We start from the raw sequence: 26,650 nt of genomic DNA, 5'->3' as shown, positions 1-26,650 counted from the left end.
GATCGGTTACAAATGATAAAACAAAACAAAACAAACAAAATACAACAATCCCCAGAAGACCATTCAAGATGATAAATCAGTCTTAGGTGTAAGGTTTTTCAGGGTAACTTGAAATATTCAAATGTTTAACAGCTTTGCTCTACATCCAGTAAGAGCAGTGACTATCATTCCTTAAGGACTTCGATGTTGGGGCACCTGGGTGGCTCAGTCAGTTGAGCATCTGACTTTGGCTCAGGTCGTGATCCCGTGGTTGTGACTTTGAGCCCCGCACTGGGCTCTGTGCTAACAGCTCAGAGCCTGGAGCCTGCTTTGGATTCTGTCTCCCTCTCTTTCTCCCCTCCCTGACTTGTGCTCTGTCTCTCTCTTTCTCTCAAAGATAAGTCAACATTAAAAAAGGGGGAGGGGAAGGGTGGCGCGTGGGTGGCTCAGTTGGGTGAAGCTTCCAGCTTTGGCTCAGGTCTCATGGTTTGTATGTTTGCGCCCTGCATCGGGCCCTAGGCTGACAGCTCGGAGCCTGAAGCTTTCTTCGGATTCTGTGTCTCCCTCTCTCTCTGCCCTGCCCCACTTGTGCTCTGTCTCTCAAAAATAAATGTTACACAAAAAAAATTGTTTTAAAAAGGACTTCAATGTTGTATCTGTAGGTAACCATCTAAATTCTAACGGAATTCCTGGAACTTACTTTGTGGCAAGGGCCTAGCCAGACCTGGTTAAGGATAGGACTGGCAACCTTTGAGCTAACTTTTTTCCTAGGCTTAACACAAGATTCTCTAAATGAGAAACAGAAAATGAAGTAAACGAGCAATCTTAGGGCCCTATGACCAAATGTCTATAGAAGTACTCCCTAAATTTTCTAGTTTAGGGACTGTGGTAGTAATTTTGTACAAAATTTCTGGTCCCTCTTCTGATTATGGACAAATGATGAACTGAACCTCCCGGCTCCCTTGTGAAAAGACAGGGCCATCTAACTAGTTCTGGCAAATGAGTATGGGCAGGTAAATTGAAGCAGTGTTTGCTACTTCTGAGCAAGACCCTCCTGAGCTCTTTTCCCTCTAGTGACTGGCAATATTCAAGATGGTAGCACTTGGTCAGCCTAGTTCCCTGAAGTAATTCTGATGAGCAGGATCCCCTACTAAACATTAATGCAATGTAGCATGATCAAGAAATAAATCTGTTTTTTCAAGCCACTGAACTTTGGGGGTTGTCTACACTACATGATCACTAACGTATCCTGAGGTATAAAGGAATGCTCCATCAAACTAGCCCCCAATCCTTCATCATCATGCCTATAATCAGAAATGGGAAATGAGGATGTTGCCTTTTTCAGGCATACCATTTGAGAATAGGAACACCCTGTCAGCAGAAGATGCCAATCTCTGCTTTCTAACTCATCATGTACCCTTACTCAACACAGGTAACAAAGAAATGCTTTCTTCAGCCTGATAAAACTTTCCATGGCATCTGTCATGATTTCACTTTATGCAAAAGGTTGAAACTCCTCATGAACACTGGGGCCAGTCACCTGCCAGAGGCCAAGCAACATGTGGCTCTTCATTCAAAATATGCCAAAACAGCTAAATCAAGCATGAAGAGGGATGGCCGGCAGAGTGAAATCATATGGATTTTAAAAAAGAGCAAGCTATCTTCTATCTATATGAATAAGCAGAGACAGTAACTTTTTAAGTAATAAATGCATTAAATAGGATACACATCATTTTACCTCTTTAAACACAATGAACAGTCCCTTTTCTATTGATGAGATCAGCGAACTAGCCATTTTTACACTCTCAGTACTCCTACTTGCTGGTACAGAGGCTCTATCAGCTCACTTATTCACTCGGGCTCTTCCCTTCCCAACTACTTTAAAATGAAGCCCTAATTTGCTTTCTTTCATAAGGAGCCAAATCAATCAGATATAGATAGGAGAGAAGAATTCCAGTTCTCACAGGAGAGCTGCTTTGCTAATAACCGTATCAAGATACCTGCTAAGAATAACAATACACACTTCAAAATAAATAATTCAACCTCTTTATGACAACCCAGACAGCCTTAAACGATACTGTTTTAGATACCCTGTAAAACGCAGTAACTTTTAAAAGGCCGTTAAACATTCAAGGGATTATTACACAGCCATCAATGGATAACTTTACTCAAAAGGTTAAAGTGGCCTAGATAGCTCACATTCGCCATAAAACATTACTAATATATTTGACGAACTTGTAAAGCATGGTAAAACGACAATAAGCATTTACTACTGAAGGATACAAGCCTCTGGCTCTTCCGTCTTAAAAGCCAAGCCTCACAGACATTTAAGATAGCTTAGCATTCAGCACCTCCCATTTCCCCAACCTCCAAATGATAAAGGAGCTTGTACCTCAAAGCGTTCATCTTCACAACGATAGATATGTTCTTCATACTGGGTTTTCTTGGAACTAACAAAGGTGGAGTCCTCAGACCAGGAAGGGAAGGAAACCCACGTATCATTTAAAACCTTGGAGTAAAGGAAGAGAAATTGAAGGCAAGCCTAAAAGCTTTCTGGTGATTAAGCATTCTCAACAAAAAGACACAACTCTAGGGGATGGAAGAAACCATCAACATTGCCAAACCATCACCTCTAGTAAGTTTGCAAAAGATGGAAAATATGGATATAAGTATAAAACAATTTCTTCTGAAAAAAGAAAAGGATCTTGATTTCCTCATTTATATAAATTCTCGATCCCTGGTACCACTCCCTCTGGAGGAAGCTGAGTCGTCAGGACTGATCCTTTCCAGAGAAAGCCTTACCTCTTTACAGAGAGGAGTCCGTCCTGTACACTTGGGCTGCTGGTAACTCTTTGGTAGGGCCCGATAGCTGGAGCCCAACCGTTTACAAGAGGCATAATCTATCTCCATGGCAATGCCCTCTGTGGCTCGTTCCTTTGGAAAGGTTTCCAGATGTACAGACTCCTTATAGCCCAGAAAGTTTTTAAACCAATTAAACAATTCAGGGAATTTCCTGAAGAATCAAAACCAAAAACTGGTGAGCAATTAGAAGCATGATGTAGTTACCCTGAGGTATGGCTATTTGATGTTGGGTCAGAATTCTGCTACTAGGGACAAATTCCAATGACAATTATTATTTCCTGCCTAAGAAGCACTGCTTCTGAGCATCTGGCTTCCCCTTTTCTTATCGAGTATTCCAAGACTAGTTAGGGTGCTGATGGAGGAGCTGCACTGAAATTAAGCAATACCCAGCTGTTCTTCTAATCAAGAAGACCACTTTAATGTTCAGATAATTCTTAGGTTGTCAAATACAGTCAAGATTCTAGAACCCTGGTAGAGACTGGTCTCTACAAACATCCAACATTGGTCAGGGATCTCTAGTCTTAGCTGATGCCCTATTTTTCCATCTCTAGAGTTAAACTAGAAGAACTCCCAGAGGATTCTTGTGACTCTGACATTATATGAGTCAACAGACCCATCGTGATCAAATTATTTTTGCCTATCATATACCCTCACCTCCATACCACACATCAGGGCTAAGCCCCTCTCTCCACTTACCCCAGGAAAGGAGAGACTAACTGGACAAGCTCAGCCCGAGAGATCACCTCCTGGTTAAAGATAACAAGACAGCGCAGGAAATTTTCATAGGCCTCAGCACTCCGCAGAGCCTTTCGGACCTTATGGAGACACCAGAAGAGAAACAGTTAAATGGGGAATTAGGAGATCCTAGATTGCTTTTAGAAGATTGGGGAAATTTGGGGGTGTCTGGGTGACTCGGCTGAGCATCTGACACTTGATCTTGATTCAGGTCATGATACCAGGGTCATGGGATCGAGCCCTGAGTCAGGCTCTGTGCTGACAGCTCAGAGCCAGCTTGAGATTCTCTCTCTCTCTCTCTCTCTCTCTCTCTCTCTCTCTCTCTCTCTCTCTCTCTTTCTCTGTTCCCTTCCCCTGCTCACACACTCTTTCTCTCTCAAAAAAAATAAATATTTTTTAAAAAAGGAAACTTGGTAAAATATTTATGTATGAAATAATATAATATCTGGGATTTGTCTCCAAATAACCCAGGGTAGGTTAGAGTACATATGAAACAAGTACACTGGCTAGGACGTGGAAACTGCTGAAGCTGGATGATGGGTACATCTTACTCCTCTCCTTAATTTCACACGTTTAAAATTTTCTATAATAAAAAATTTTTAATCAAGATCCTAGAGTATATAGTACATTTATCTACTTATATGCTTGATTCTCCAACCATATCAGAGTTACCCAAGTTTTTGCCACTGCTCCTAACAGATGTTTATGGCGAGAATCTTTGTCAGTACTGTTTTTAAACTCTGGTAATCTCGAATAATGATTTTCTAAATAAGACATGTCTGTCCTCTGAGCTGATCCTTTCCCTTCCTCCACCTACTATGCTGAACACTTCAACATCCGAAAACCTAAAAACGTTCAATGGTATACACACAGTAAAACCAGCCTGACTAGATGAGCAATTTGGAGTTTCAATTCCAGAAGTGAATATTTAGCACTGTGGTACTTTAGTGAGGACTGCAAACAGATCCTCACCAAACCAAGTAGTTTAGCAACAACCTCTTCTTCAGGCTCCTGTATATTTTTATAATGATTTGTCAGTAGACATTATATGGCATATGCATTTTCAAAGCCAAAGATGAAAGAGAACCGTATTTCTTGTACTATACACCAGATTCACTTACTTTTAACTTTTTATTAGCCTTTAAACATGCACAAAAGTAGACAGAATAGTCTAATGAACCCCCTGTACTTACCTAGCCTCAATGATCAATATAAAGTAAATTCTATTTCATCAATAACCATTTTCCCCACCAATGAATTTTAAAGCAATTTTAGGGGTGCCTGGGTGGCTGAGTCGGTTAAGCATCCAACTTCGGCTCAGGTCATGATCTCACAGTTCATGAGTTCGAGCCCCACCAGGCTCTATGCTGAAAGCTCAGAGCCTGAAGCCTGATTCGGATTCTGTGTCTCCCTCTCTCTCTCTCTCTCTGCCCCTTCCCAGCTTGCGTGCACGCTTTCTCTCTCAAAAATGAACAAACATAAAAAAAAAAAAATTAAAGCAAATTTCAGACACTTCATCTGTACAGCTGACCCTTGAACAACATGGGTTTGAACTGCACTGGTCCATTTATTTGCAGATTTTGATAATACAGTACTGTAAATGTATGTTCCCTTTCTTATGATTTTAAGTAATTTCTCTACCTTATTATTAGCATATCATACATACAGCATAAAAAATATGTATTAACCCATGGTTTACGTTATTGGTAAGGCTTTTCTGGTCAAAAGGAAATTTGGGGGGAGTCACAAGTTACACTCAGATTTTCAATCCACAGTGTTTAAGGGTCAACTGTATATCAGTATATATCTCTAAGAAATAAGTGCTCCAAAAATTTTTTTTAAAAATACAAAAAACAAAAAACTGACATCACTCATTAAAAAATTAACTTATTCACACCCTACCCTCTACTCTTTCATTGTCATGTAATGGTTGTGACCTGGACTTCCAAATTTCCCTTAGAAGTACCAAGTGCCCAGGCAGCCCTCAGAAATTGCTCAAGTCAGAGCCAGGGACTTGGCTGTCAGACAGGACAGCTCACACAGGCACAGCAGGCTAGAGAGATCAGGAGGCACCAATCATGGGGATGCTAAAACACCTGCCCTTTTGCAAAAACCCAAAGGTGCAAGACAGGGTAAATCTGTACCAGACCAATCCAGGCTGGCTCCTGCCAGTGAGAAGTCTGACAGTTGCCAATTACCTTGATAAAAACAGCCCGCTAATCATCAAGTTGACTCCAAGGAGGAAGTCAGACACAGGAGGAAGTCAAACTAATACACCACACAACACGGTTGACACCAGTAAGCTCAACCCTGGCAGCTTATCAGGATCACCTGGGGAACTTTGGCAACAAATCAGAATTCCCACAAACCCTGTATTCGATACTGCAAATAAGTACCACAAGCAATGAGAAGATTATAAGTCATCTTAAGTCCTCGACAACTGGTACAGACCCGGAAGTCTACAACAGGGAGCTCCAAACATCTTCCAAGAGTAACATCATCCATTTTTCTTTCTTTCTTTTCTTTCTCTCTCTCTCTCTTTTTTAATGCTTATTTATTTTTGAGAGAGAGCGAGCGCGCCCACTAGCAGGGGAGGAGCAGAAAATCTGAAGCGGGCTCTGTGCTGACAGCAGACAGCCTGATGTGAGGCTCGAACTCAGGAACTGCGAGACCATGACCTGAGCTGACGTTGGACACTTAACCAACTCAGCCACACAGGCGTCCCATGAGTAACCTCATGTATTTTTCAAAAGCATCTTCCACCATGGAAAGTGCTGTAAAATACTTCACAAAAGTAACACAGACAATGCTACTATTTCTCAGCTGTGCTAATGGTTCCAGTAGTCTGAAAGGACCTACAACTTAGAAACTATGTTAATAAGCAGAAAGTCTTCATCAGCTTGATGCAACTCATAACAAAATCCTCTTGAGGACAGGGTAATTTGCTTGTGGCATTAATTTGCTTGTGGCATTTAATTAATATTAAATATAATTCAACAATTACCTTATCAAAAAATAACGACTCGGTTCCTACACCATGTTTACTGGCATCTGCCATAGAAGAATCCTTTAGGCTGAGCAGTTTAGGTTTCTTCTGCAAAAAAGAAAAAATACAAACACGTAAGATTCAGAGTTCTCAGAGTCTGATTTTCATCTGTGTTCAATGGGTCCATCACTGACCACTGCTGATGAATAATTTGCAACAAATGAGAGAATTCAAATCACTCACTCGCTTTATACCCCCAAAAGATTTCCACCCATCTTCTCTATCTCGGTTTGCCTGTCAGGTTTTTTTTCCCCCCCAGAGATTCACAGATATTCTCTCTACAAATGGTCTCAGCATTACTGTGATAACAGAATATCCTTACTTTTTCCATTAGCCAAAAGTAACTTTATTTGGAATCCAGTGCCACTACCTCATCTCCCTAGCTGTGGAGGCAAAGAGTTAGAGCACAATGCCAGACCTAGATAGAAATCAATCTTTAACCTTTAATTATAGTTCAATTTAAAGATCCCTGAAAACAAGCACAGTTTATTTCCCTAAGAGAAGGAATGACTATCTTGTCAGCAATATCCACTCAGACCAATTTAACATTGCTTCTTCAAAGGGAATAAACAAGCCATGACATAACTGTCAGCAAGAATTCACTTTTCAAAAGCCATCTCTCAACTACCTGTGAAGAAATGTACAAACTTTGGGAGAAAGTATGCACACTTACCCTGATCACCTCAGAGTACACCCTCTCAAGAGCCAAAGCTGCTTACAATGCCTAAGGAGAAAACAGGTAGGGAATTCTAATCCCTCTTTCTAGTGTTTCCACCTGAGGGTAATCAAGTGTGGGAGGAGACCAACGCAAGAGTGGGGCTTAACTGCCAACCTGATTCTGGTTACCCATATAACCAACACTCTTTCCTCAAGTGAATATAAACTATTACTACATTCAACTTGCCTTCAAAAGGAAAAGCCATTGCAAGCACTAAAAAACAGTCCTTCTAAAGTGTGAGCAACACCTAACGTTGCTAGTCCTTGTAGGCATCTGCTTGTTCACCAGTCACTTTCTACTGTTAAAAATTACACTAGCTTTTTATTCTTTAGATCCTGCAGACATGGCCATCTCTTCCACATTACATACTGCTTTAGAAATCACTGAAGCAACATCCAGTACATACACCTAACTCTCTCCCCAGCACAGCTGCACTACATCCGAAAGGAAGGGAGCAGGCTTAGCTCTCTGCAGGCAGACCATCAGCATTTACTGTAACAAGAAGCATTGTATGACAGGTCACTAACAGAAGTTTAAGATCTCCCTCTGCTATAGCCCAAAGGTCCTGCCTTAGAGATTAGGATGATACAGATAAGATCTGGCAACCCAACAAAGAATCCTGGGCAGGCTGGGTGTCTCAACCAAAGAGATCTCACAATGTATAGACACTTTACTCACAGGAGGACTTAGAGATCACTGACTTAGTTGTGAAACAATTATCAAGCTTAATAACCATCCTTCTCAGCACAAGGCAGGCTGAAGATCAAATCAGAAGAAGGGAAAAATCAGTGTAAGTCTCAAACTTCTGGCAGCAAACAAAAAGAGACATGACAGCGAGTAGCAAAGAAAAGAGAAAATACTAAAAACCCAAAATGTAATCTGTGCAATTAGTGATACTCTAACATTCTTTTGCAAAGCCAGATAAGAAGCTTTGCATCAAGTTTCTGTGACATATACCAACTCACTGAGTTTCCAGGATCCAACTTTCAACACACTTAGGATAAGATCAACCCTCGAATACTTGTCCATGAAAACTTCTCCCAGAAGTCAAAATGCACAGGTGCCACCCTTTCTCACCTTCACCGGAGGGGTGGCTCCCGTTCCAGAGTGCCTTCGGATCTGGCAGCCATTCTGGTTGGGCCTCTGTGGCTTGTTGTTCAGCTGGGGCTTCTTCACAGTGCCTCCATGGTCATTTCTCACAGAATCAACCTTCTCAGCTGTGGTTTTGCTTAAAAGCTAATTAAGACAAATGAAAGAGATTAATTCTCTTACCAAAGCAAGTATATCATTTAGAGGAAGTCCCCTCCTATTTCCAGCTTCCTAACTTATTTAAGATGATAATTCTAAATAGTACAGTTCTTTCTAAATAAAACTTACCACAGAGCTGTTGGCATCTGGTAGGAACTGTCCAAACTCTGACAACAGATCTTCCTGATTTTTAAAAAGACGAGCCACCTGGGCATACACCTCCTGCTCGGTCAATGCTGGAGTGTAGTTTCCTCCAGCTTCCTTGGCATTTCGCTGCTCTTTCTGACAGGAAATTGCAAATAGGAAGATACCATATTAGAGGGCCACTGTTTCGAATGACTCCCCTTTGCACACTTTCTGGGATGTCTGAGAGGAGCTCTGTATGTTATCTACTTGGGCTGTAGTTAAGAAAAAAGTTTATGTTCTTAGCACTGTTTTAACTGCAAGCTTTTAAGTTGAGAAATGAGTAGAAGGTGGTGACTAACAATTTTTTAAAACTACAACGGGGGCGGGGCACCTGGGTAGCTCAGTCAGTTAAGTGTGTGACTCTTGATTTCAGCTCAGGTCATGATCTCATGGTTCATGGGTTTGAGCCCTGCATGGAGCTCTGTGCTGACAGTGGGGAGGCTGCCTGGGATTCTCTCTCTCCCTCTCTCTGCTGCTTTCCCCTCCATCTATCTCAAAACAAATAAAAAAAACTTAAAAACAAAAACAAAAACAAAATCTAGGACAGGGCACCTGGCTGGCTAGATCAGAAGAGCATGCAACTCTTGATCTCAGGGTCATGAGTTTGATCCCCATGCTGAGTGTAGAGATTACTTAAATACATAAATAAACTTAAAAAACCAAAAAAACTAGGACAGTATATGTGAATGCTCAGGGGACCACTACCAACCAATAAAACACAAAACCTTAGAGAAATGTCTCCTACTGCAGATGAACTACACTATGTAAACCACCCTCTTACTGTCCAGATAATAAGCATCCCTTTCATAGTGCAGTAACTTAAAAATCCTGTCTTGCTGTTACAAGGCAATTAAAGTCAGGCACATCAAATTGGCTTTATAAACACACATCAGTTTCTAACCTGTTGACTTCCAGTAGTAATTAGGGGACATAATAATGGGTATTCAAGTTCTTCTCAGCCCAGATGCCCTCGGCACGTGACCTGGTTAAGAAAGGCTGAAAGGGCAACACTCATACCTGATATGTGTGCAAAATCTCCAGGAACGCTTTGTAGATGTCTGGTTGGCCCTGGAACCTGTTCTTGATTTTATTAACATAATTGATGGCGTGATTAAACTCCACAGGCTGATTGTTCTGCAAGGATGGGGCCGTTCCCAATGAGATTGTCACTGGTGTATGAGGCTGGACAGGTGGAGAACGCGGGGATGCATATGGTGGGAGAGGGGGAGTCTGCTGACTGGCTGGAGTATGTGCTTGTAGTTGGGAAGGCTAAAAAGAAGAAAGTCATTATTCTCCTCAGGAACACAGATGGTCTGACATAGGAAAGAAAAGGTCAAACTAAAGAGAAACAAAGTGTCTAATCAACATATGTCCTTTATTTACTCTGGCCAGGCCATTTAGCCCAACTGAAATCACACTGGGCAGGGGTGGGGAGAGTAGAGAGTTCACACATTTTAATACAGATATTTCAGTCTCAAATTTTCTAAATGCAACCTTAAAAATGGCGACATCTCCAATTACAGGGGAGAATATTTTCTAATGCAGTGCTTAAGCTCACTCAACAGGTGCAAACAGAATAGAAAAAAAAAACCAACCTCACTCTCCATAAATCTTTAATGTCAAAAGACAATTGCTGCAGAAGCTCCACGTAAAAACCTTCTAAACCACCTCTGTCCAGTAGAACTGAGATGATGGAAGTGTTCTTTATTTGCACTGTCCTGTACAGTAGCCACCAAGCCACATGAGGCTACTGAGTACTTAAAATGTAGCTGGTACAACTGAGAAACTGAATTTATTTTATATTTTAATTAGTTTAAATTTAAACAGTCACATGTGGCTAGTGGCTACTATATCAGACAATACAGATGCAGACCAAGAACATACCCCCGCCATCATCACCTCCATCAATAGGATCTTCTGCTTAGCCTGATATGACCTAATTTGATAAATGGAGTGACTTTATAAAAATGAGGACCATAAGGGCAGTAGCATAATCTGATCACAGGATGACCATTTCTGCCTGTGCTGTCAAAGTACTACCGTACAAATAAAGTTGCTATCTGTTGGGATGCTCATGGGTTCACTATGCAGGAGGTGGGGACAAAAAGAATCCTTGTAGGTTGCTAATGTGTTGATTTAAACAGATATCGAAGTATGTGGAAGGTAAATGTGAACCATCTTCTAGGGATGTGACTATAGCATCTTCTCTAATAAAATCATTGCAACTGATGTCTCTGAGACTTAAATAAAGGGGAAATGTCCAAGGAGGGTGCTTTCTAGGGATGTATTTTACATGAGGTAAAGTTCCCAAGTGCTCACCTTGCTGACTTTGGCAGGTGGGGGCTGAGGAGCTGGCTGGGCAGGAGCTGGGGCTGACTGGGCTGAAGGCTGGGAAGGATGTTGGGGTGGTGGCTGAGGCTGGGGCTGGATGCCATGGGTAGGGATCTGATGAACCTGGCCAGGAGTTGTCACGTTCACCATGTCATTGGTTTGCACCTCAATCTTGTAGCCAGGGGGCAAGAAGGTATTGAAGCCCATAATCAGGTCGGGGTGGCCTTTGAACAGCTGGGACACACGACTAATCACTCCTGGAGTGTCAATGCTGATTAAAAACAAAACAAAACAAAACAAAACAAAACAAAACAACAACAAAACACATATACACACATGGAAAAAAAAAAACCCCACAAAAATTAAAGTGGCAAGCTTGACCAACACCATAGTAAGAAAAAAATTCACATTCCACTAGGTTCTCTGAACAGTAAGACAGGTAAAAATCAACCTGTGTATTACAAAATCAACAAAACACAAAGAACTCTCAAATTCCAAAGCCATTTTAGCCTCATATTCAATGAGACTTGGTCACAATTTTGAACAGAATATACATTCATGATAATGGTCCTATCTAAAGCTGCTATTCCCATACAAGATCCACCCTCTGACACACCAGTATCAATCATTATGTGTCTACATTTTTCATGGGTTACTCTAACAGTGAACCATGCCAGAATATTAGTGTATCCTAAAATGACTCAAAGAGCTGGTAGCCTAACCATTACCAGTCTACTTCCCTAGACTGAGAAAAATTTTAGTTATGAAAAATTTACCAATATGGAGGCTACAAAGGTCTGGAGCCCATTGTTTTCATCAATAAAGCAATCCATAAATAAAAGCATGACACTAAAAATTAACCCCCCCCCAAAGGAGGCATCCTTTATCTTTCAGCATATGAGAATAAGCCATATCCTCCCTCCAAAATTAACATTTCAAGTGCAAAGCTTGAATACAACCACATATATCTTTTACCTCTGAGATTTAAATTCCTTCATGATGTCAAGGAAATCATTGTAGACCTGAGGCTGACTACCAAACTGCAGCTTCACCTGGTCAAGATAGGACAGCGCATCCTCCACCTGAGGCAGGGATAAATCTCAAGGTTATGAAAAGAAAATAAGCCAAGAATTTTTAAAAAAAACAAATGATTTATGCCTAAATAAAATTAACGCAGTAAATGAAAGAAAAATATCTAGTAAATGTACATGAAAATATTAAAAGTTAGCATGGACGCCAATAATAAAACCTGAGCCTAAAATAAAAATCAACTCATAAAGTCTGTAGCCTTGTGTTAAATAATTCTGGGGAGGGTGATTAGTGAAAAATCATCACGTTAATATTATTCACTTATTCATTCGTTTATTCATTTCACAAATATCTACTAAGCTAAAAACATACCACGCCAGGCCCAACATGAGATACTAATGAGTCAATGACAAACAGGCCACAAGTCTCTGCTCTATAGAAGTTCATTCTCATCTAGTTGGGAATCCTAACACACTGGGGTAGGTAGGTGGTCACCGAATGCCCAGAGAGCACATGGGGAGGGCACCTCTGCACTAAGAAAAACCCACGGGGACAGAAGGGAAGGCGGCCCCAAGAAGTGATGCCTAAACTGAGTCCTAAGAATGAGTACAAGCCAGCAAAAGTGAAGACAGTGAAGATCTACAAAGAGAGTCAGAGGAAGCAGCATGAGCAATATCCCAGACAGGACATCATCTGGTACACTGGGAAAACTGAAAACACTTTAGTTTGGCTGAAGGATCTGTGCTGAAGAGGAGCAATGGTGGCAGCAAGAGGTGACAAAAGAGGAGACAAGAGAGGAAGCAGGACCTAGATCCCAAAAGGCCTTGTAAATCTTATTGAAAAGCAGTTTAGATTTTAACATCTGCATGTTAGTGTACTCAATTTGGCTACAGAGTTGACAGTGAATTGGTGTAAAGGAAGGATATATTGAAAGGAGGCAGGACAACCAATTGTGTGAATGACAGTGGCTTGAATTATAGTACCAACCAAAGGAATAGAGAGAACAGGACAAACTCAAAAGCTTTTTAGGAGGTAGAAGTGACAGGGTTTGGGGACTGACTGGATATGGGAGATAAGGGAGAGGGAATATTCACTAAATTATAAATTATTTGGTCATTCACAAAGAGGAAAAAAGACTGAAGGTCTTTCTAGTTAGGAGTCTGATTTAGGACAACTTAATTTTTAGTTACTCAGGAGACATCCAAGGAAACTACTTACTAGGTGTTTCCGATATACTCTGGGGATTATTTAAATTGTACAAAATATCGAGTTTGGGGAAGTTTCAGAAATAAACATGATTTGGTAAGTCCTACTCTTGTGATATATTGTAAAATAGAACATTTATGTTCAAATAAGCCACTAAATGGTATTTCAAGAGTTGCCCAAACTTCCATTATGGGAAGCTCCATTATGGGTACCATTATGCCATGGTTAATCAGAGTATTTCAGTGTTGCTAGAGCACAATTTGTATACTTTGTCAATGCCCACTCATTTTATGGTTGGTTTTTCTGTACCTTAGAAATAACACAACAATTTTTGTTGAAATTCAATGGACTATTTAATTCATATTCAGAACGTTCCATGTTGAAATGTTACCTTAAGGACCAAACTGATCAACATAAAACTCATTAAGTTTGCAAAAGAAACAAAGACTGTGGATGACTCAGTAAACTGAGCGCCCGGCTTCAGCTCAGGTCATGATCTCAGAGTTTGTGGGTTCGAGCCCCATGTCAGGCTCTGTGCTGACAGCTTAGAGCCTGGTGCCTGCTTTTGATTCTGTGTCTCCCTCTCTGCTCCTCCCCCGCTCATGCTCTGTCTCTGTCTCTCTCTCCTTTAAAAATGAATAAAAACATTTAAAAAAAGAAAAGAAACAAAGACTTTGGAAGATATGTACAAATAGCATTCACCACGACATGACAAAGGAGAAATTATCAAAAATAGCATGACTGGGCACCTGGGTGTCTCAGTCCATTAAGCATCCCACTCTTGATTTAGAGTCAGGCCATGATCTCACGGTAGTGAGTTTGAGCCCTGCGTGGGGCTCTGCACTGACAGCGTGGAGCCTGCTTAAGATTCTCTCTCTCCCGGGGCACCTCAGTGGCTCGGTTGGTCAAGCATCTGACTTCAGCTCAGGTCATGATCTCACGGTTTGTGAGTTCGAGCCCCACGTCAGGGTCTGTGCTGACAGCTCAGAGACTGGAGCCTGCTTCGGATTCTGTGTCTCCTCCTCTCTCTGCCCCTCCCATGCTCATGCTCTGTCTCTGTCTCTCAATAATAAATGTTTTTGTTTTTTTTTTAACGTTTACTTATTTTTGAGACAGAGAGAGACAGAGCATGAATGGGGGAGGGTCAGAGAGAGGGAGACACAGAATCTGAAACAGGCTCCAGGCTCCGAGCTGTCAGCACAGAGCCCGACGCGGGACTCGAACTCACGGACCGCGAGATCATGACCTGAGCTGAAGTCGGCTGCCTAACCGACTGAGCCACCCAGGCACCCCAATAAATAAATGTTTAAAAAAATTAAAAAAAAAAAAAAAAGAAAAAGATACTCTCTCTCCCTCTGCCCCTCTCCTGCTCACACTCTCTCAAAAAATAAAAATAAACACAAAATTTTGAATAAAAAAATAAACAAGCACGCTATGGCATAATAATAATTACTATAGAGAGAGAAAAACTGCAAAACCTGAATGAAAGAAATTATATGTGATGTGTGTATGTCTGGTCACAGTGAACCGGTGTGAACTAATTTACTGTTTAAATTAGTTATAATTCTATGCTTAAAAACATCCAGCAGGATGGGGCACCTGGGTGGCTCAGTCGGTTAAACGTCCAACTCTTGATTTCAGCTCAGGTCACGATCTCACGATTCGCGAGATCGAATCCTGCACGCTGAGCTCTTTGCTGACAGTGCAGAGCCTGCTTGAGACTCTCTCTCTCCCTCTCTCTTCCCCTTCCCTGGCTCGCACGTGCTCTCTCAAAATAAATAAATGAACATTAAAAAACAAAAAACATCCAGCATGACAATCACATTATAAATGAACTATTTGCATGTAAGAATAGTGAGGAAACTGCCTCATTGCCTAGAAGTATAGATCAACTCTTTATAATATGCGGCTCTGGGAACCACAACTTAGAAGAAAACAACCCGGAGGTAGCCCTTCAGAAGCTACAGATTTAGGAAAGCACTTAGGGAGGCTTCCAGGCTGTGGATGCATTTTCTTGGCTCACTTCCACAGGCATTTATCATTGAGGTCCCTACCCTCTGGAAGTTCACAATCTTGGGGAAGACAAACACAAACAATTGTAAAGAGAACTTGCTAGAGATGTGCCAAACATCTATGCTGCTAACATTCAACAAGTAGCTAAATCACACCAAATACGCCTCAAATTATTCAAATCCTCCTTGTCATCAACCTGCCAAAGACAGACAAGAAAGTATAGACAATGCTGATGCTTGAAATAACCTAAGTATTTTCACTGAACACTTCCTTACTATAGAATATAAACGGTTTATTGAAGTTGATTCGAATGCTTGTAAAGCATTTTAAGACTTATCCAAAAATGGCAGGCAATGTGGGAATACTGAATGAAGCTACATGGAGGCACAGAAGGCATTTTACCTCTCCTCGTCAGAAGGGAAATTCAACAAGTTATTGCGCACAGGAATTATACCCAAGAGCAAGATGAGAAAGAGCACAAAGTCCTGCTTCTTGTCTGCCCATGACTCACTCTATCTATAACCCCAACTCCAAAGCCCTTTCTTGCTTTCTTGACAGTTTCTGTAAAATAGACAAAGCACAATCTATATACTTATACCCAAGTGAGGGAAGTGAGTAAAATCAGTGTTGTGCTTTGACAGGATTGGCTGAAAAAGGATATACAAATATATATATTTGTTAGTTTCATAGCACGTTTGGAAGCTCTTTTGCAACATTAGGATATTAACTGCTGAACACAGTATTAATATGGAATTAAATCATACCAATACAACTTTAAAAAATATTTTCAGGACTTTGTGAAGTGCGAAATTCACAGCAATAATACAGTTTGGTACACAGCCATCACTCTACAAGCAGTCAACCATCAATATATTACACAAATTTTCCCAAAGACAGAGCCGAGAGTGAAGTTTCAGGCCCAAATAATTTGTACTCTCTTTAAAGACTATGCTTAAGTATGGTCAACTCTTCATTACTTAAGCTAATACAGACAAAGTAAATTTTACAAAATCCCTCTATATAGCTTAACTTTGGTATGCTTTATATTTATGTAGCATTTAATTTCCTTAGGCCAATATTAAACAAGTTCCTGAGGACCCAAACAAATGAGGGCAGGAATCGGGGAGAACTAGATAAAGTACCAAGGAAAACAGAAGGCTGAAATGTTTGCTACACATGGATGTGTTCTTCAAGGGCATAGTGTTCATTCTTACCTGGAAGCTATTTAATTATGCTAATATGACCACATAAAGACCCAACATCTTATCTCTTTATAGTTCTTCAATTCTGTATTTCCTGCACTTGATTTTAAATTTTATGTAAATGTAAAATTAGAAAAATTGAAATCTGGAACATTTGCTGCAACAATCACATACTTTGAAAAGTAACACTCAAGGAAGCACAGAGAGAGGGTTAGCTGGGAACACAAGCTTCACTTCTCCACAGATGCCTCATGAATTTCAAAAGCACTGAAAACCTACAGCACATACTCAGCAGAACAGATGAAAACACTGACACTTCATTCACAATTCTAGTCTTCCCCAATCTTTATAAAGGTTCCCAAAAAAGGAGCATGTGTTTTACTAACGATGGACTTGAAGATGACAGCCCATTCAGCTATTTATAAACAGGGATAAAAAGATTAAATCCTGAGATAATACTGGACCCAGTTACCATACAGTACGGCAGCCAACCATGTGTATGCTCAATAAAACCTTATGCCATGCTAAGAACTAAGAGTTCAAAAGGAGGTATCTAAAAAATGGACTTTGTTTATTTCGTATGAAAACAGTCCCTCAATCCTGGACACGTCTGAGTACTACGCATTCATACATTCCAAAAACATTTCTTGAATATATTCTCTGGATCAGGCACTGATCCTAAGATGGGAAATCTAAGTAGGTCTCAAAACAGAAACAAAGTAAAACTTCTTGTAATTCAATCCCTCATCTAGCATGTTAAAAGTTATAATGTCACTACTAATAGGCTGAAGCCAGTGCTTCCTGCTGAGAGAGAAAACTTTTTAATGGAAGAAGAGGAGCTGAATATCACCTTAAGCCTCTGAAACTGCTGCTGTCCCTGCACTGGTGCAACTGGTGGGGCTGGATGAGCATGACTCTGGACCACCTGGCCTCCGTGGGGCTGCACAGCTGTTGGGTGATGATGGCTGCTGTGAACCGCTGCGATGGCGGGCCCGTGACTGCCAGAGCTCTGTGGCACTGCTGAAACCTGGGGTGGACAAAATGCAGACAAGAAACTTCAAGCCTTCTGCATTCTTCCCCAGATGCATCTAAAAGTCATGCATGCATATCTTTGCACACACAAAGATAATTACAGATCTTCCTTGACTAAATCCATTTTAAGTTGAAAATATCCTAAGTTGAAAATGCATTTAATACACCTACCCTATTGAACGTCACAGCTTAGCCTACTACCTTAAATGTGCTCAGAACACTGACGGTAGCCACAGTTGGGCAAAATTATCTCACACAAAGCCTGTTTTATAGGAAAGTGTTGAGTATCTCATGTGATGTGTTGAATACTATACTAAAAGTGAAAAGCAGAATGCAATGGTCATAAGGGTATAAGCATCTGACTCTTGATTTCAGCTCAGGTCATGATCTCACAGGTTCGTGAGTTTGAGCCCCACATGGGACTCTTGGGCTGACAGCACGGAAGCTGCTTGGGATTCTCTGTCTCCCTCTCTCTCTCTGCCCTTCCCCTGCCTGTGTGTGTGCATGTGCTCTCACTCTCAAAATAAATAAACTTTTCTTTTTTAAATCCAGATTTAAAATTCCAAGTATGGTTTCTACTGCACATCACTTTTGCACTACCATAAAGTCAAAAAATTGGAAGTCACGCTATCCTAAATAGTGAACTATCTGTAATTAGAAACCCAAAGTTCCCACAAAAGGGAACTGGTGAAATAAATTATAGCCCACCCATATTATAACAGAATTCTCTGCCAAAAATTATATGGCTCAATACTTCTCAAACTATCTATGGCAAAGGACCAGTTTTTTCTTAAATTCCAATCCATCATGGGGCACTACTTTTAATAAAATACTATAAAAATGAATTACTAGAGAAGTGAAATAAAAAAATACATAAGCTCAAAATTTTCATTACATTTTACAGATATATTACAAAATTACTGTGTCCAAATCGCTAAGTTTCTAAACATTCTCAATTTCTATACTTATGTCATTATAGACTAGTAAGAAAGTATACACATCAACCATCTGTGGACCACACTTGGAACAGCACTGATACAGATGCATAGATTTTAACATTATAAAATGTTCACAATCCATAAGTTGAATGTATTCGTGTGTTGTACACAGTCTTAAACTTAAATATTTCTTAGAAAGCACATTAAAAAGCAGTATCTAAAAATCAATAAAAAGATTTTAAACCTTAGATGATGAACATACAGCAAAACGTTAGCATTTTATCTTGTGGTGGGATTAGAGAAGATTTTTACTTTGTTTTATTTTGCTTATCCTTATTTGCTACTTTTATCCCTATTTGTTTATTTTGTTTATCCTCATTTGCTAAACAAAACTTTCTTCCAAACTGTTAGTGGTTTGGCCTCAAACATAATTATTTTCTATTCTTTCTCTCATCCTCTTGTAAGATCAGAGTGAAATAAAGCCCAAGCTCCTTTCCTTCCATTTCTATTGCAGAAAATGCTACATAAAATTTCCAAAGCTTTTTTCATTTTCCTATTTCAGAACTGTTAATCACCACAGAAGACAACTAAGGACAAGATACCTGATTTGCCATGTCTCCACAATAAGGAGTCTAAACAACCTGAGACTTCGTCTAAACAATGGAAGTTGTATACCACAACTTAAGAGAGGATGTTTCCCCCCTCACCCAGACCCCATAAATTTATAAGGATTCCCCTAGACAGAGGGGAGGGTGGGAGACAGACGACTACTTACAAATCCACACAAACAATACAATACACATTAGGAGTAAAAAGACACTATTTAGACAATTCTAAATGCTCTAATATGTCTCCTGCAAGAAGGGTTATTATTCTGAGCTTCTATATTCCAACATGCATGTTTTGAACAGTTTTTTAAAAGACTATTAATTGGAGCTTATAAACACTTGAGATGACAGGTTTTATGTGAGCACATTATAGTTTCTAGCATGTGAACATATGTGATCATCCCAAGTGTAGGAAATAGTCCCAAGGAAAACAAGCAGCCTTTCTTTCTTCTAAGACCAAACCTAAAGATTCGATTTGTAGCAGTCCTCTGACTGCAGTCCTCAGCCCCATATGAGGGCATGACACTGCTTCAAGGGGGACTCCTGAGAAAGAATGACACCTAAGGACTCAGGACTCACCATCACCTACTTCACCTGGATTTCCATCTTCTTTGTTTTCTGAGAAATTTATGGAATTATGAATTGTTAAGTCAAAATGGAATTAAAGATTCTGACACAAACTGTCAAATTGCTCTCAAGAAAGATTACACCAATTTATGTTCCCCGTACCAGCCATATTGTTCTAAAAGTCACTAATGAGTTAGGCTGAATAACACCTCTCTCTCCAGACCAGTTAAATAAATTATGGTTCAGACTGACCTAGAATGGAGGAATATAAATGCAGTGATTTTTTAAAAAATTACTTAAATCTATACATATGTATTCAAGTGGAAAGTTGTCCGCTATATATTAAGTGAAAAGAACAAATAGCAGAACAATGTATACTGTATCATACAAATTATGTAAAAAGAAGTGTATCCAGATAGGTAGGCAGGTAACTACAGATATGCTTGTATATGCATACAGTTTTGGACACCCAAGAAATGCACAAATTGGTTAAAGCCTGAAAAGTCAGAGGAAGAAGTCATCTTATATCTTTAAAAAAAATAAATAAATAACCACGGTGATATTTACTTTCATAATTAAAAAGGGCAAAACCCAAATTCCTTCCATTTCCACAAAACAGAGTAAACACAGAAGAGATGAAAGATCATCATCGGCCAGGACATGGACGAAAGGAATATACAATGCTGGTGGAAATATAAATTGGTACAACTCTGAAAAACAATTTGACGTTACCTGCTAAAGGTGAAGTCGCTCACACTCTATGACCCAGCAATCCCTCTCTCTCCTAGATACCCAAGAAAGTCTTCTTCATGTGCCCTCAAACCTACTGAGCGGTCTGCAAGATAAGAAGGAGTTTGCACCAGAATGTAAACCAACTATTTCACTAATAAGTACACTGTTTAATTCAGCTGTCTTTTTTTCCCCCATGGCAAGGGTTTTTTTAATTAAAAAAAAGTAGCACATTGATTTAAATTCTGATGCAAGCTTATCTTGTCATGGATTGCCACCATGAGCACCACTGCACTAGGAGAAATACCTAAAATCAGCCACACAGCACCTTTAAAACAATGAAAATCTGGAACAGCCTGATTGTACAGCAACAGAAAAATGGATAATGGAATATACTCATGTAATTAATAACAGTAAAAATGACTTAATTATTTACACACAGAAATACAGGTAAGTCTTGGGAACCACACTGAGAGAAAAAAAGTGAGTTAAAGAATATAGGGGCGCCTGTCTGGCTCAGTGGAAAGGGTATGTGACTCTTGATCTCCGGGTTGTGAGTTCGAATTCCAAGTTGGGTGTGGAGATTACTTAAAAATAAAACCTTAAAAAAAAAAGAAGAAGAAAATATATGTTTTCATTTACATAACATTCAAAAATGCCAAACTAAACAATTTTATTGTCTAGCAGTATAAACAAAATGATTTAGGGGCACCTGGCTGGCTTAGTCAGTGGTGCATGCAACTCTTGATCTTGGGGTTGTGAGTTTAAGCCCCAGGTAGGGTACAGAGATTACTTAAAAACACTTAAAAAATAAAAATAATTTTAAAAAGTCTGTGAGGTAGGTACACAAGTATACATTATTTTTGTTATTTGTTACATCTTACTTACACATATACCATAAATATAATTTTACATGTAACTGAATGCTTGGTAAACAATTTTTTTAATTGGATGAAATCACCAATGCTCCTCCCTTACACCTAGTCCCTTGGTAGCCTCCAGTTTACCTGATAGCTGGGTGTCACAGAGTACTGAATTCCCGTGGCTGACTGCATGGTCTCAGACACTGCTTCATATACAGGAGGGGCAGGGGCAAGTACCCGGTGCTGGTGAGGAAAAGCCTCTGTGCTACCAGGGATCCGACGCTGCTGGGCCGCATACACCGGTGACTCCTGGTCATCCAAACGTCGCTTCATTCTGTGCTCATGCTCAGTGATGCACTACAAAACCTGCACAAACCAAAAACATTGACATGCAAACCAAATTCACACTCCAATGTGATGTATACAACTTAGATGGAGAGTCAGATGCTCTTCCGGCTGAGCCACACAGGTGCCCCTGATGTGTACAACTTAGGACAAGTCGCCCAAATTTATTATAAGCTCAACTCCCAGAACCAACTGTCTATTCCATGCTGGAGATGTGATCACTGGCTAGTTTAAGTGCACGACTGCACACACAGCCCCCACAGTAGATAGTGTTTCATAACCAAAAGACAGAAATGTAAATAATCACATAGTCTGAATTTGGGACTACACAGTTGAAAAATAACCTCCAATTTAAAAAGACAAAAGTATACCTTTCTTTTCTTTATTCTCTAGTTTTCTCCTCAAACGCCATCATTCCTAATATTAATTACATGTTTACATGCTACAAAAACATTCAAGTGCTTCTTCGTAACTCCACTCAAAACCTAGTACTATAATTGTGGTCTAATTTTTAAAATATCAATTGTTTAACAATTAAATGGTATCATGAGAGAGCACCAGGCCAGGAGTAAGAGGACAGTGGTGCTAGACTTGCTAATTTAACGGGCTATGTACATTTCAACTTCCTCATTCCATGTGAGTTTGTTTCTCCAACTACAAAATGAGAAGGTTGGAAAAGATCATTTCTAAGATTTCTTCTGACTCTAACAATCCTTAACACTGAGGAGATTCCAGAGTCCCTTGTTAATATTCCTCTGTGGAAGGACCCTTTCTTTCCTACAGGATACAAACAGTCTAATAATATTCTGGCTGGGAATCCAGTCTGTTCTTCTCAGGGCTTTCCCAACATCTATAAGCTTCTTCTAGGTAGGGTCCTTTCAACTTTGTCTGCATTGCCCACAGTCCTCTCACAGACACTCAAATACTGACCATGCAGAGGGAAAGAATAACAATAATAGTTAACATAATAATAGCATATCTGGATTGCCTGGGTGGCTCAGTCGGTTAAGAGTCCAATTCTTGGCTTCAGTTTGGGTCATGATCTCACAGCCATAGAACTAAGCTCCTCATCAGGCTCTACACCAACAGCACAGAGCCTGCTTGAGATTCTCTCTCCCCCTCTCTCTGCCCCTGCCCTGCTCATGTTCTCTCTCTCCCAAAGTAAATAAACTTAAAAAAATAGCATATAATGAAACCCAAGGACCATTCTACACAGTTTACAAATATTATCATAATCCCCACAACAACCCTATAAGCAAGGTGCTATTATTCTCTATTTTGTGAAAGAAGAAACTAAAATACAAAGATTAAGTAAACTGCTCAAGGCTGCACAGCTAACAGGCAAAGCTGGAATAGCAATTTGCCAAATCTGCCTCCAGAGCCTGAATTCTTACCCACTTCACTATCTCCTATCTCTCACAGAAGAAGAAATAAAGGAGGAAGAGTCCCTTTACTTATTTAAGACACACATGCACTGAGCAACTTCAGCTTTCTTTAACCTCTCCCACACTAGGCGCATTCATCCTTTTTTTCAGCCTCAACCCAACAGAGTAAGAAAGCTTTTGCGGCATTCATTTATTCAATTAGCAAATTCAGAGAGCATATATGAAGGTGTTAGGTGCCCTATAAAAGCTTAGAAACTAGTTGGGAAGACCACATACAGCCTCACTAGTAATCAAAGAAATATAAAGTAAAATGATAACTTACCCCAAAGCAACAGGCAAAAATTAAAAGAAAATGATGATACCGAGTGTGGGTAAGGGTATAGGGAAATACTACTGGTAGAAGTTTTAAAATTAGACTGTTTGGGGGCGCCTGGGTGGCGCAGTCGGTTAAGCGTCCGACTTCAGCCAGGTCACGATCTCGCGGTCCATGAGTTCGAGCCCCGCGTCAGGCTCTGGGCTGATGGCTCGGAGCCTGGAGCCTGTTTCCGATTCTGTGTCTCCCTCTCTCTCTCTGCCCCTCCCCCGTTCATTCTCTGTCTCTCTCTGTCCCAAAAATAAATAAAAAACGTTGAAAAAAAAATTAAAAAAAATAAAATTGGACTGTTTGGTTGGCAACTTGCAGCATTCACTAAATTTTTAAATTAAATTTAAAATGGGCAGGGGCACATGGGTGGCTCAGTCGGTTAAGTGCCCAACTTTGGCCCAGGTCATGCTCTAACGGTGTGAGTTCAAGCCCCACATTGGGCTCTGTGCTGACAGATCAGAGCCTGGCGCCTGCTTCAGATTCTGTGTCCCTCTCTCTCTCTCTCTCTCTCTCTCTGCCCTTCCCCAGCTCACACTGTTTCTCTCTGTCTCAAAAATAAACATTAAAAAAAAAAACAATAAATTTAAAATGGGCATACCCTCTCACCTAGCAATTCTACTTCTAAGTATCTTACACATCTGCCAAGTATATTTACTAGAGCAAAGTAAGAAAAATCTAAATATCTATCAATAACTGAATAAACTTGATACATTGATATTAGGAAAACTATGTAGCAATTAGAAAGACTGGGGTTCCTCTATAAAGAAAACCCTCCAAAACATACTATTAAGTGAAAAGAACAAGCTACAGAATATATACAGTGTGATCTCAACACCCACACACTATGTACTCTTAAGATTTGTGCATTTTATTGCAAATTTCGCATCAGAAGGAAAAAGCTATAAACAAATACTAAACTCTAGATAAGGACACGCATATTCCAGTAATTAGGTAAAAATGTACTAGTGTTTGAAACTTACTTTGAAATACATCAAGAAATTAGTTTGGATTAATAGATGGGGGACTGGACAGATGGATATATGGCAAAGTAAGTACTGTAAAAACAGTAATGTAAAATCTAAGCAGTGTGTACATGGGTGTTCCCTATAAAATTCTATCAACTTTGCTGTATATTTGAAATTGTTCTTAATACGATGTTAGGAGAAAAGGCTAACAATACAAACCAACTCATAAGTGCTACAAGTAAGTACTACAAATTTGGAAAGGAGTAGACATGTGTATACTCGGAAAAAAAAAAAACTCTACAGAGAAGGTAAATATTTGGTTATGTCTTGAAAATTAAGGATGAATTGAGGCATAGCAGGTATACAGGATGAGATTAAAATATTACAGTAACTTGGTACTTACAAGTATAAAGAGCTATTTACAGTCTCTGCCAATTCATTTATTCCACAAATAATTCCTGACAATCTACACGTGCCAGACCCTTTGCTTCCTGCTGGGGCACCAGCACTGAATAGGGCAGATTTCCCTGCCCCACAACAACCAAGTCTTCCAAACAGGACTGGTACAAGTTACTGTGCTCCTCCCCACAGTCCTGTCAGATGGGTATACCCAGAACACGATTTAGAGGGAAACTGATACGCAAAGAAATTAAGTGATTTGTTCAAGGTCACACGGCAAGAGGCTAGACTTTCCTTGGAATACGTGGCCAATCTGGAGTAGAAATACTGGACAGACAATAGTAACCTGCTTGCAGAGAGGGACAGTGAAATTCCAGACTATAAAGTATTCGAATGCCAATAATGGAGCCACAAGAGTCAGACACAAAGCTACTTTCAAGCCCTGCTTCAGCTGACATGATTTTCATCTGCCACTTTGGTCTCCAACTGTTCCAGATTTGGGGCTTACACTGTTATCAGAACTCCAGTCTATGAAGACAGAATTTAAACAAGGAAAAGCACTTTGAGAGATAGAAACTAGTGAAGACAGACTAATGTGAACAAACAATGGCAGCAGAACACTAAAAAGTCATCTGGCCATGTGTTACAATAAAAAGTGGGAATAGCTCCATATCATCACGCAAAGAAATCATAACACCCAAATAAAGCAAGGAGAGCAGGGTAACTGTGATACTGCAAGGCGGTCTTCTGGGAAAGGGTAGAACAACTGGGGAGAGCGAATGTGTCACATTTTAGACAAATTTAAGAAAGGCAGAGGTAAAAGCTAACCCTTTCTGAATGATAAAAATAAAAAAACATTTTTCCAGTTCTACAACCAAAAATGTCTTCATTCACAGTAAAAAGTTGGCCTCCTAGAAACCCAGACAGTTTTCGATGATTATTTAAATCCAAATGAAAAATCCAACTTTAAAGAATCTTATCTTTTCATTTAGATTAAATTTCACAAATTAGTTTAAAGAGAAACAACAGAATTATTTTAGCCAAGATAAGCTCACAGTAGGAAAGTGTATGGAACAAACCAAACTACCCTATTCCGGAGGCTTTTAAGTATACAAAACTTTCTTTTTGAAATTTTTAAATATATGGTTGACCCTTTAGTGTCTCTTAATTTTGTATTGTTATCTTGAATTAGACACATTTTTAAGTTCCTTTATTTATGTAATAATGAAAAAAATCCTGAAATTATTCTCTTATTGATGGTCAGCATCACGTAAAATCACATTAAAATGTGATGGTCAGCATCATGTAAAATCACATTAAAATGTAAAATTTATTTACATCAATAAATACTGTGGAAAAATGTAAAGTTTCTTTTTAAAAGCAAAGAAATTTGTATCAAAGCATAAAGTGAAATGTAATTATACTCTTCGATCTCCTGCAATTGCCCCCATAGTCTACTTCAAAACCTATCCGAATCCAGTTCTGGATTTAAATCTGCTGGGAAATAAAAAGTATCCCAGAATAAATGAAAAAGGCAACCTATTTAGATTTCCCATTTTACACAGAAATTAACAACCCATCCTTTTTTATTTTTTTATTTTTTTTAATGTTTATTTATTTTTGACAGAGAGAGAGAGAGAGACATAGCATGAGTGGGGAGGGGCAGAGAGAGAGGGAGACACAGAATCTGAAGCAGGCTTCAGGCTCCGAGCTGTCAGCACAGAGCCCGAGGTGGGGCTTGAACTCACAAACCGCAAGATCATGACCTGAGCCGAAGTCGGACACTCAACTGACTGAGCCACTCAGGCACCCCAACAACCCATTCTTTTTTTTTTTTTTTTTTAATTTTTTTTTCAACGTTTTATTTATTTTTGGGACAGAGAGAGAAAGAGCATGAATG

At 39.7% G+C, this 26,650-nt stretch overlaps 1 protein-coding gene across 3 annotated transcripts in view; it reads right to left on the bottom strand.

The window, feature by feature from the left end:
- Positions 1 to 26,650, bottom strand: part of SIN3A (SIN3 transcription regulator family member A) — a 74,838-nt gene that overhangs the window by 32,609 nt on the left and 15,579 nt on the right. For 2 of the 3 annotated variants that reach the window (XM_019832029.3, XM_003986928.6), the window contains exons 2-12: positions 21,437 to 21,658; positions 17,406 to 17,582; positions 12,081 to 12,187; positions 11,094 to 11,376; positions 9,792 to 10,043; positions 8,718 to 8,870; positions 8,418 to 8,576; positions 6,581 to 6,670; positions 3,538 to 3,656; positions 2,782 to 2,992; positions 2,372 to 2,488 (exon numbers count right to left, since the gene is read on the bottom strand). In XM_019832029.3, coding sequence (XP_019687588.1) covers positions 2,372 to 2,488; positions 2,782 to 2,992; positions 3,538 to 3,656; positions 6,581 to 6,670; positions 8,418 to 8,576; positions 8,718 to 8,870; positions 9,792 to 10,043; positions 11,094 to 11,376; positions 12,081 to 12,187; positions 17,406 to 17,582; positions 21,437 to 21,625 — 1,857 coding nt within the window. In that variant the 5' untranslated portion in view covers positions 21,626 to 21,658. Of the gene's footprint in view, positions 1 to 2,371; positions 2,489 to 2,781; positions 2,993 to 3,537; positions 3,657 to 6,580; positions 6,671 to 8,417; positions 8,577 to 8,717; positions 8,871 to 9,791; positions 10,044 to 11,093; positions 11,377 to 12,080; positions 12,188 to 17,405; positions 17,583 to 20,432; positions 20,911 to 21,436; positions 21,659 to 26,650 lie in introns of those variants that run through there. The other variant, XM_045059010.1, reaches the window with a different exon arrangement.

This window comes from Felis catus, chromosome B3 (genome assembly GCF_018350175.1).
Source record: "Felis catus isolate Fca126 chromosome B3, F.catus_Fca126_mat1.0, whole genome shotgun sequence".
Lineage (NCBI taxonomy): Eukaryota > Metazoa > Chordata > Mammalia > Carnivora > Felidae > Felis > Felis catus.
Note: the sequence above shows the minus strand (reverse complement) of the source record. Positions and strands in the feature narration are given on the sequence as shown.